Source organism: Choloepus didactylus, chromosome 1 (assembly GCF_015220235.1).
Source record: "Choloepus didactylus isolate mChoDid1 chromosome 1, mChoDid1.pri, whole genome shotgun sequence".
Classification (NCBI taxonomy): Eukaryota; Metazoa; Chordata; class Mammalia; order Pilosa; family Megalonychidae; genus Choloepus; species Choloepus didactylus.
This window is the reverse complement of record NC_051307.1, coordinates 97,018,960-97,030,701: the sequence shown is the minus strand read 5'-3', so window position 1 is coordinate 97,030,701 and position 11,742 is coordinate 97,018,960. Positions and strand designations below refer to the sequence as shown.

Sequence of the window (11,742 nt, the reverse complement as noted above, 5' to 3'; positions counted from 1 at the left end):
TGTTCGAAATTAAACAACTGGTCACCTCAAATAAATAAATAAAAGTGGTGTCTCCGAGAAGCAGGACCATTAGGGGAGCGGGGAGAGCACCAGTGCAATGGTATTTTTCCTCATAAACCCTTTAATAGACTTTGAAGCTCTTTTTTAAAAATCATGTAACTTCACTATTTTTTCCAAAAATTTTTGAATGTATTTAAAAACAAAGAGAAAGGTTTACGTACACCATCAACATTCTTCAGCGGCCTCCAGTACGATAGGAACCACAAACTAATCTGGTAATTATCTCCTCAAAGAAAACGAGAGGCGTGGCACTCTTACTACTGAGCCACTCGCGGAGACTGGGCTGCCGCTGCAAGCTCAGTCGCAGGGAGGTGGCGGCTGAGGTGTACGCCTGCGCATGCGCCGGGCCGCGCATTTCCTTGCATCTCGGAAGCGGCGGGCGGCTGTTTGAGTGGACAAGATGTCGCTGGCTGGCGCCTTCTCTAAGAAGGAGGTCGGCAGTGGGAGCCACGATTCAATTCTGACCATTGCGGTATGCTCGAGGAGCATATTTACTCCCGGGACAATCGAAGATGAGCCAGTAGAGGCTGAAGAGGGGGCAAGCGCTTCTGACGCTAGAAAGTGTCTGAGGCCTCGCTGCAGTCACAGCAGCAGATCCTAATGACAAGAGAGGCGTCGGGGAAGTTTCCAGCGGAATCGGGAGGATATGCTCAATTCTCCGAGCGACAGATTAACTGAGGCACCTGAAGCTAACGAGCTGTTTAATGAAGTCTCCTGCTCAAAGTTAGCAGTCCTGGATCCTCAGTGCCTTGTTTGGCTTTCAGAGTTAGGTAAAGAAAAAGCAAGCCAGATATACTCCAAATCATTTGATCTAGCGCCATTCCTGGAACTTCTCTCTTCTCTAAGATCATCCCTTTCACCTGATGACATTTGGAGTAATACCAGACAGGCATGTGTAAAATTCTTGAAGAGAACCCTCAGCTTTGCACTGTATCTTGAGTTTCTTCAAGACAGAATCTCCTCTGCATCAAACCCGAACATCAGGAAAAAATAATGCAAAGCCGAGAGAGTAGGGTAATGCCTGCACAGTTGGAAAGCATGGAGGACGATGATCAAGAAGAGACAGAAAAAATTGTAGAGAGAATCTTAGAAATGTTGTGAAATTTATTTCAAGACACTCTCAGGGTGCCTCTGTCCCTCTTTTCCTTAGTGATTGACCCATATTCTTTCTCTTGCACTGTGAAAAATATTTTCATATTCCCTTTGTTATAAGAGGTGGTTTAGTAAGAATGAGGCTTGACCACAATAAACTGCAAATAATAGAGAATGTCAATATTAATGAAGAAAGCGAGAGAAGTGACCAGAATCTCCAAGTTCAGAAATAAGATGCTATAATTTCTGGTTTTCAGTACTGGAAGGAATTGTGCAAAATCTGAACATGTCAAACGCTATGAACTCTTCATGTTAACAGCAAAGCCTGGGTTTTTAATAAAAGGTGAATTTTGTATTTTCAAAAATATCTTAAATGAATAGTAAATCCAAACAGGAAAAAATGTGTATTATATAGTGAAACCTATTTTCAGGGTATATCTGAAATTTGTCTTAATACAATGTCTCTTTTTTGAGAGTTTATAAAAATGTCATGGACTTCTGTGGGAAACAAAGTCACTGGCATATTCATTAAAGAAAAAAAAAAAAAAGATCTAACCTAATTTTCATTTTACAGATGAGGAAACTCCCCCAGAAAGAGAAATGACTTGATAAGGACCACACTGAGTTGGTGGCAGACCCGGGAACTGGAACCCAGCTGTATGCCTCTTGTCTGAGTGCCTCTGCACTCTAGGAGCTCATGCCTCATTGTAACAAACACCATGTGAGTGTGTCATCTAATGATGCTCATAAAACCTCATTATACTGAAGTACTGCCAGGAGATAAGGACATTAGTTCTCCAGGATCTAGACAGGGTTTCAAGGAAATCTTAGTGATCAGAGCTCTCCCTAAATGATCCAGACTTCTTTGGGAGATGGTAAAATCTCTTTCTTTGGAAGAGCTTAAGCAGGGACTGGATAATCATTTATTGGGATTGTTATCAAGGGGCTTCAAACTTCTGAAGTTTCTTCCATTTGTGGGTTGATTCTTCGATGATTGTCTTTAAGCGCTTATGTGGCAATACTGCCAGGAAGTTTGGGGAGGAAGGAAACATTCCTCTAATGTCTACTTTAAGTCAGGTTTTGTGTTAGGCATTTTCATATGTTAAGTCACAACAAGCCTAGGTAGTTATTATTCTTAGTCTACCTCAGGAGTTCACAAAGGTTAGGTAAATCATGCCCCAAGCCATATAGATAATTGGCAGCACAACTAAGACTGAATTATGCCATCTCTTGTCCCCAGATGAGTGGCAGAAGAAGATGATTATGCAATTTGTTCTCCAGCCCTCCCCAGTGTACCTCTCCTTGCACTACTCAGGGGGTCATCCAGGGATAGTAATTCCCATTGCCCTATAGTGTGACTCAAGGCTAGAGACAAAGCTGCAATAGAGAGGCCCAGGGCAGTGAATCCTATTAGGAGAAAGACATTTGGGTTGGCAGCAGTTCACAAAGGTTCCAGAGCTTTACGTATGTGTAGATTCTCATTGAACAATGAAACAAAACTTTACTCCCAAAATTCACAGTTTGATGGTTGGTTCATGCTGGATGAAGAGACTTGGGGTTTTGCTTTGAGACAAGCTGGGACCATGATGAAGACGGGAACTGGTTTGTGAAGGGAGGAGGCTGGAACAATGGATCTAAGGAGACAGCATTGGGAGTTCAAGTAGTTTGTGCTGCTCAAAGCAGCAAGATCATTTGATGGTCTTAGGTGAATAACCATTTCTACAAGGAGCCAATCAGTTTCTGATGCCTCAGTGAGCATGATCCCTGTGTCAAATGTAAACTCCAGAGGTGTCATCCCATTCCTGTGCCTTCTGCCTTCCTAAAGATGCGTCCTTCTCCTGCCCTGATGTTACCACTCAGTATCCTTTAGATTAAACACACCCTTGTCTCTATATTCATTCTGTATCCATAACTGCTTCCTGAAAAATTGTAGCCATAGGGATGAAAAACTCACCGATCACTTGTGGTGGCCCATCTGAGGCAAGTCAGTCACCCTCCTACCCTGGTATTTTCCAGGGCCACAGAATTAAGTACTAACAGCTTAGCCTCTGGTTCCTTTCCAGCCTCTTCTCCAACTCTTCCCCCACCCTCTTCAGCCCTTGCTGCACCATACACTCTGGCTACATCATATTCTTCCTTCCTTGACTAGATTCTCCCTTCCCTGCCTCCATTCCTTTATGCCATTTCATCTGCTGGAATGCCCTTCTCCTCCTCACTCATCCAAATCTTCCTCTTCTCTCCAAGTCCAGCTTCAGCAATTAAGATAAATAAGCAAAGCCGACTGAGGAAATGTTTCCTTACAAGACAATCAGGATCCAAAGCTGTTCAGATAAAGGGGATAGATAAAGTGGCTTTAAATTCACCTCCAGCTCAGAGTTCACCCGGGGGATTACAGTCTACACAGAGACCTGTAGAACCACCACCCTGCTTCCCTTAAGGTATCCCCTTCTTCATGCTGCTTCGACTTGCATTACCCTTCAGGAAAACTGGGCAGTGGCAGCTGAGTCACACAGGCTGCTGTGGGCCAGCCAGGAACTGAGCTGTGTATCTTGGCATTTCTCCCAGTTCCTCTCGTGGCAGACTTCAGTGACTGTGCTGGGATTCAGATTTATTGCTGTGCTCCACATGAGATACTTTCATTCATTCAACAAGATTTATTCACTCCAGTGTTCCCTCCCACCTTAGCTCCATCCACTTCTCCCTTCCCCTCACCCAGGATCACAGTATCAAAATAATAATCCTAAAATGGGATTGGTGTGCTTGAATTTAACACCTCCCATTATGCCTCCTACCTTCTACATGCTTTCAGTTACCTCCTAAAGCACACAGTGTCCCCTTAGCTGCAAACCCTGCCTCAGCACACACCTTATTAGTTCCTAGAACAGTTTGCTTTGCTTGCCTTTACAATACCAATGATGTCACAAACACTTGGTTGACCCGAGCAGTGCTATCTGTCTCTTCCAGCAGATAACTTAAGAGGGTGACTGGAAGGCAGAAGCCAGGTCCTGTCAGCTGCTGGGTAGTGTCCCAGAGCCCTCAGCATGAGGGCCCCCCTCTCATCTCCTGGGCGTAGCCACATCTTGCAGAATGGGGCTCTGCTGAGATGCAGACACATTGTGCATATTTGATGAACTCATTCCTGGAGAGAACAGAGGGAAGAGGAAAAAATGCAGAAGAGGGTCCCGTGTCCTTTAGATGAAAATTTATCTTCACAAAGGAAGAGCAGTCTGTGAACTTCTTATCTTCAGGACAAACTCTGGGCCCTTCCAGGTCTATTCTGTCCAGAGGACCCAAAGTTTGGCTCCATTTTAAGCCATGATGCAGAATAGCCAAGCTTAGTACAGCTACTAGTTCCTCACTTTCCTGGGCAGCCTCTGCAGCAGCTTAAATTCCTACAATGGGTCTGCAGGTTGCTCCCTGCTCAGTTCCTGACGAAAGCCTGACTTGGGCTCTGAGTTGAAGAGCTGGCTCCAGAGGTGTTAATTATCAGAGGTCAGGTCTACTGGCCTCATTGAGCCTCTGTGGACCTGGGATCTGAGCATCTCCACATTGTCTTTGTTGCTTTCAAGGTTCATATCTTCAGGGTCCCACTGTGGAGAAAAAGACACAAATGGTACCTTGGTGGAATGGACCCTTCCCATCTCTTACAATTCCCAAACCCAAACTTTAATCCTGGTTCTTCTGACTCCTGTACAGACAAGGACAAACAAGTAAGGACAGGTTAACCAGCCCTGGTCCTAAGAACCTAAGGGTGCAAGTGTAACTTCAAATCAAAGTAGTAATGAACGGCCACCTTGAACAGACCAATCCAACTTCCCTTCCCAACCTTTTATTTCTAGAGAGACCAAGTCATGTTCCCTTTATCCTGAGAATTCCCACCTCCATGCCTAACTCCTTCCTGGCAAACTCAACCATTCTTTATGGCCCAGGTAAGTACCTCCTCCTCCAGGAAGCCTCCCCTGACTATGTTAGCCCACTGAGCTTTCACCCCCTTCTCTTTTTACTACCTTTGTCATTCATTTGCAACTGAGCATAGACATCCCTGCCCTTTCTCTGGGGATCTTCCTTGTCCTCTCAGGTAGATGATGAACAACTTAAGAAAAGGGCACAGGTCTTCCTTTGCCCCCCACATGAGGTTTCCTCTAACTTGAGGTTCAGCTGACTTGTCAAAAGCAAACATGTAAAAATTAATTCAGTTCTGCCAATAACTTGAATGAACTTGGAAGCAGATTCTTCTCCCATTAAATCTCCAGGTGAAAACACAGCCCAACTATCATTTTGACTGCAACCTCGTGAGACCTTAAGCAGAGAATTCAGCTAAGCGGTGCTCACACTCCTGACCTACAGAAACTATGAAATAATAAATGCATGATGCTTTCAGCAGCTAAGTTTGTGGTGATTTGTTATGCAGCAATAAAGAACTAATACACTAATGTATTCAACTTTGGCATTTTCGAGGTGCTTTTCTTTGAAAATAATAAATCCAAGAAATGAATATAAAAAATAGCTGAAAAGAATTGCTTATGTTTAAACATGTGCAGGAAAAATATACTTTTAAAAAATATACTGTTTAACATAAAAAATTATTTCAGAATGGTGGTCACTGTAAGTGAATATTCCATTGCTCAAACTCAGATGAGCAAGGGTAGGAGATTAATTTTAAAAATAAAGTGGGCGGAGGTGGGGCAAGATGGCAGCATAGAGAGGAGTGGAAGTTAAGTAGTCCCCCTGGAACAACTACAAAAAACCAGAAACAACTAGTAAATAATCCAGAATAACTTCAGGGGGACAAACGAGACCATCCACTCATCATACACCAACCTGAATGGGGAGGAATGCCCGAGAACACAGCATGAATCTGTAAGTAAAATCTGCAGATCCAAGTTGTGAGACCCCCTCCCCCATAGCCCAAGCTGCAAAGCCTCATGGTGCCAGAGAGAAGCTCTCTCCCAGCAAGTGAATACAGCTCAGCTGAGCTCCAACTGGAGTTTTAAGTAGCGAGTGTAAACTGCTCACTACAGGTACGCATCCCCAAAAAACAGAGGCTTTGGGTGACGACTGACCTTGGAGAGCCGGAGGGTGGCCTTGGACTGGGTCTGAAGGGGACTATCTGTTTCTTTTTCGGCTCAGTGGAGAAAACCCCAGTCATATTCAGTTTCCAGAGCTGTGACTTGGGGAAGGGTGGAGACAGCACAAGCAGAGAGTGAGACCATTGAAATGCTAATGACCTCCACCTGGGGGCTCTGTCTTCTCTAGAAGGAAAGAGGTGGGGCCCTTTCCATTCAGAACCAGACCCCAGAGCCTGGGGGAACACGGCCATACCTCCTCACACCAGTCAAGAATTATAGGCTAACCGGCATCACCTGCTGGGCAGAAAAGCACAGTGACCTGAGGCATCAAAGGCTGGAGCAATTTTCTAAGACACACCCGCAGGGAAACCAGATACTGAATATTTCTTCCCTCTGGGACCTGAGCCTGTTCTGGTCTGGGAAAACCTGATTTGGATAACCAAGGAAACCAGGCCTAGACAACAGAAAATTACAACCTACACTAAGAAAAACAAAGTTATGGCCCAGTCAAAGGAACAAATGTACACTTCAACTGAGATACAGGAATTTAAACTAATGCTAAATCAAATCAAAAAGTTTAGAGAAGATATTGCAAAAGAGATAGAGGCTGTAAAGGAAGCACTAGGCATGTATACAGCAGAAATCAAAAGTTCAAAAAAACAACCAGTAGAATATATGGAAATGAAAAGCACAACACAAGAGATGAAAGACACAATGGAAACATACAACAGCAGATCTCAAGAGGCAGAAGAAAACACTCAGGAACTGGAGAACAAAACACCTGAAAGCCTACACGCAAAGGAGCAGATGGAGAAAAGAATGAAAAAATATGAGCAACGTCTCCGGGAAATCAAGGATGAAACAAAGTACAATAATGTATGTATCATTGGTGTCCCAGAAGGAGAAGAGAAGTGGAAGGGGGCAGAAGCAATAATAGAGGAAATAATTAATGAAAATTTCCCATCTCTTATGAAAGACATAAAATTACAGATCCAAGAAGTGCAGCGTACTCCAAACAGAAGAGATCTGACTAGGCCTACGCCAAGACACTTAATAATCAGATTATCAAATGTCAAAGACAAAGAGAGAATCCTGAAAGCAGCAAGAGAAAAGCGATCCATTACATACAAAGGAAGCTTAATAAGACTATGTGCGGATCTCTCAGCAGAAACCATGGAGGCAAGAAGGAAGTGGTGTGATATATTTAAGATACCGAAAGAGAAAAACCGCCAACCAAGAATCCTATATCCAGCAAAGCTGTCCTTCAAATATGAGGGAGAGCTCAAAATATTTTCTGAAAAACAGACAATAAGAGACTTTGTGAACAAGACACCTGCCCTACAGGAAATACTAAAGGGAGCACTACAGGGTGATAGAAGACAGGAGTGTGTGGTTTGGAACACAATTTTGGGAGATGGTAGCACAACAATGTAGTACACTGAACAAAGATAAGTATGAATATGGATGAGAGAGCAAGGTGGGGAGCATGTGAGACACCACAAGAAAGGAGGAAAGATAAAGACTGGGACTATGTAACTTGGTGAAATCTAGAGTATTCAACAATTGTGATAAAATGTACAAATATGTTCTTTTATGAGGAAGAACAAGCAAATGTCAACCTTGAAGGTGTTGAAAATGGGGAGGCATTGGGGGAGGGATGCAATCAGCATAAACTAGAGACTGTAATCATTGTATCATGCTTCCTTTAATGTAACAAAGGTGATATACCAAGGTAAATGCAGATAAGAGGGGGGGATAGGGGAGGCATGTTAGACACTTGACATTGGTGGTATTGTCTGATTCTTTATTCTACTTTGATTTAAGGTTATTTTTCCTTTTGCTACTTCCTAGCTGTCATTTTTTTTTTTTCCTCTTTCTTTTGCCTCTCTACCTTCTTTGACTCTCCCTCCTGCCTTGTGGAAGAAATGCAGATGCCCTTATATAGATAGTGGTGAAGATGGTGAACACATAAATGTATGACCATGCAGAGAACCATCGATTATTTTCTTCGGATGGAATGTATGGTGAGTGAACAAAACCGTATTAAAAAAAAATGGGTTGATGACAAAACCTCGAGGGCAATATACCGAGTGAAATAAGCCAGACACATAAGGACAATTATGGCAGGGTCTCACTGATAGGAATTAATTATAATATGTAAATTCATAGACATGAAATATAAGGTGCCAAGATATAGGACGAGGTTTAAGAATGGGGAGTGGTTGCTTAGTATGAGCAGAATGTTCAACTAGGATCAACTTAAATGTTTGGAAATGAACAGGGGTGTTGGTAGCAAGATGTGAGAATAACTAACAGCGCCGAATGGTGTGTGAATGAGGTGGAAAGGGGAAGCTCAGAGTCATATATGTTACCAGAAGGAAAGTTGGAGGTCAAAAGATGGGAATGTATAAAACTGGATCCTATGGTGGGCAATGTCCATGATCAACTGTACAAATACTAGAAATCGCTTCCATGAACCAGAACAAATGTATGACAATACAATTAGAAGTTAATAATAGAGGGGCATATAGGGAAGAACTATATACCTTTTACAAACTATATACTACAGTTAGTAGTATTTCAACATTATTTCATAAACAGTAACAAATGTACTATATCAATACTAGGAGTCAACAATTGAGGGGGGTTGGTTAGGGATAGGGGAGGATTAGAGTTTCCTTTTCTTTTCTTCTTTTTTCATCTTTCACTTTATTTCTTGTCTGGAGTAATGAGAAGTTTCTAACAATTGAACAAAAATTAAGTGTGATGGATGCACAGCTGTATGAGGGTACCCAGGGGCAAGTGATTGTACACTTTGGATCTTTGGATAATTGTATGGTATCTGAACAATCTCAATAAAAATGAAAAAAAAAATAAAGTGGGCACATAAGCATTGATGAAGTTATTTACAAAATCTTCCTATTGTTCCAATATGATGAATGAAAGAGACAACTTTACAGATGGGTCAAGGGAAAGGGAGTCCTTAACTGTAATTTTCCATGGAAGCAAGTGGGGATTGGGTTCAAGTCGCCTTATGCCGCTAACTTTCAGTACAACCTTTCACTTCTTTGGGCCTCAGTTTCCCAACACGTAAGTAGTGGCGTTGGATCAGCAACTGGATAACAGGATCTCTTCCATTTCTGAGCTTCTATGACTGATGAGTCTGAGTCATGTCACATCTGACCATATTGAAAGATCCAGGAAACAACAGGTAAAGGCCACATAGGATATGTCACCCTTGGCCACATGCAAGTTATCTATTTGGGCAAGAAAACAGACCAAGGCATGGGCATGCACTCCAAGAGAGACACTCTACCAGCTGTCAAATGATCCAGTCCTTAGAGGTCACAGATAAGATCTTCAAGGCTCCCTGAGCCACTGGCAGATAATGCCCACACCATGTCAGTTGTAAAACAAACATTGTGGTTTAGTTTCAAACACAAAGGAAGAGCCCAATTCAAACAGTAATCTATGGATAATAAGTGAACCGAGTTCTTCTAGCTGGTGATTAAAAAAGCAACAAAGCTTGTGTGATTCAAGCAGTTCATCCCCCTGTATCTCTATTGGGCTGTGCCAGGCAGTTCCAGTGCTAACCTCTCATTTGCTCATAATTGCAGGCCTGGCTGGACAACTCGCACCAAATTCTTTCCTGACATTATCAAAGATCCCAAGTTACAAAGCTCATCCAACCGTTTAGTCTACCTGATCCAACTTGCCCAGTGGCAGAGCTAGGGGCCTGCTGGGTTCTCAAAGATAGACAGTGTGCTTTTCAACCAATGCTGTTTCCAAGTGGAGGTTTACATCCTAGATCACACTTGTTATAGTTTGCTCTGGACCACTTCCCACCTGAAGCATCCAGGCTGCTCCTTAAAAAGGCTAATTCCAGGGTCTACCTTAGCCCAGATCTGTGGGTTGGGACCTAAGCTTGGCATTTTAACAGGCTTCCAGGGTGATTCTTAGATGCCCTAATGTTTGAGAATCTCTGTTCTAGCTACTCAAATGGCTTCCTAAGACCAAGAAATGGACATGCACACCAAGAGAGACACTCTACCAGCTTCAAACTGTCCAGTCCTTTGAGGTCCCAGATTAGGTCTTCAAGGCAATTCCAATCCTGGCTAATTCAGCTGCCTGCAAATAGAACCAACCTGCTACCTTGAACAAGAGAACTCCTGGACTCAGTTTAAGCCCCAGGAAACACTTTAAGTCTTTTTTCTGAATCCCCAGAATAATGTGTTTTAAAACATTGTTTTAAGTAATAAAAACATTCCTGGAATCTAGGCATAAAGAGAATTTGAACAAAAGATGATCTACTCTCTTATCAGAAAAAAACCTGGGAGGTGACAGGCACAGGTGGTTGTCATAAAACCTGTGTTCCTCTGTCACTTGGAGCAACTTGGCATGGAGACAGCAGCCAGCTGCCCAAGATTTCAGAATGATTATGTGTAGGAATGTTTAGTTCACCAGCTACTGCAGCCACTCCCAGCACTACTGCCATTACTAACTTTCAATTATTCAGCTTGTGCACAGACCCTTCTTCCAAACCATGTTTCTGCATTGTGTTACGCATCGTCTCTAAATTCCTCCCTGATAATTTGGAATTATTTGAATACACCCCAAAGGATAAAGAACACGGAAATCCCACTAATCCTCAGACTTGCCTCTTGTTTTCACATTCTTTTTTTAAAGGCATTTGGCCTGGGCTCAGGCATCCAAGTGGGTCTAATAAAAACAGGAACTGGAATCAAGCCATGGGAAGTCCCTCCTGGAATGGAAAGCTTGATTGTCCATACCTGCTCCAAGTTTAGGGCCTCCCAGTACTTCTGCTGCAGAATAAAAAGAGAGACAGAAAAAGTGTTGGACAGATTTTGCCACCAACACAGAAAAGAGCACAGGTCAGTGCCAAACACTCTCTGCTCAGTTAGCCAGGAAACAGGCCTCCAGATGATTCTGGGGAGCAAAGGAACAGTTGACTTCAGCAAGTAGAAAGGCAGCAGCTACTAGAAGTTACAGTTTGGTTAAATGATCAATAGGATAATTATAATAATTATGAAGAAAGGGCAGCAGGTCCTTGGAAAAATTACAGTCTATAGAGATGTAAAAATTACTATTATTAGAAATGATTATTATTAGAAATAATAATAATAACAGTAAATCTCCCATCTATTAACTGCATGGCTGAGATGAGTCAACTCAAACCTATAAAACTAAAGAGAGATGTAAATAAAATCTCCACCTTGCAAACATGGGCTATTTGCTATCAGCCAAGATTTACTTTTAATCAGCATTTACTGCATTGTTGGTTCCACCCCAAGTCTCAAATATGACTCAGGTTCTTGAAGGCAGGCATCACAGTCTGCTCCTGCTCCCCGGCACCTCACGCAGTGCCTGGGTGACAAGTATTTCTGACGTAGAGCACCTGATCGATGAATGTCTGTTAAACAGTAACAGACACTCTGAACAGTATACAGGATTGGGGGGGCATCACATTAAAACAAAGCCTCTCCTGTTCAACTCCTTTAAA

General features: G+C 42.7%; 1 protein-coding gene and 1 long non-coding RNA gene across 11 annotated transcripts in view; one reads left to right on the top strand and one right to left on the bottom strand.

Moving 5' to 3' along the window:
* The first annotated feature begins 411 nt into the window (after positions 1–411).
* LOC119535700 lies at positions 412–5,081 on the top strand. Its single transcript, XR_005217276.1, has 3 exons — positions 412–1,495; positions 1,727–1,873; positions 4,992–5,081. It is a non-coding gene; the product is annotated as an uncharacterized LOC119535700 (long non-coding RNA).
* The window catches only part of TMEM44 (transmembrane protein 44), a 53,765-nt gene continuing 45,814 nt past the window's right edge, over positions 3,792–11,742 (bottom strand). For 6 of the 10 annotated variants that reach the window (XM_037837990.1, XM_037837981.1, XM_037837980.1 and 3 more), the window contains 2 exons: positions 10,880–11,044; positions 4,619–4,742 (listed from right to left, as the gene is read on the bottom strand). In XM_037837990.1, the coding sequence (XP_037693918.1) occupies positions 10,889–11,044 (156 nt within the window). In that variant the 3' untranslated portion in view covers positions 4,619–4,742; positions 10,880–10,888. Of the gene's footprint in view, positions 4,743–10,879; positions 11,045–11,742 lie in introns of all 10 variants that reach the window. The other 4 variants (XM_037837983.1, XM_037837987.1, XM_037837988.1 and 1 more) reach the window with 2 other exon arrangements.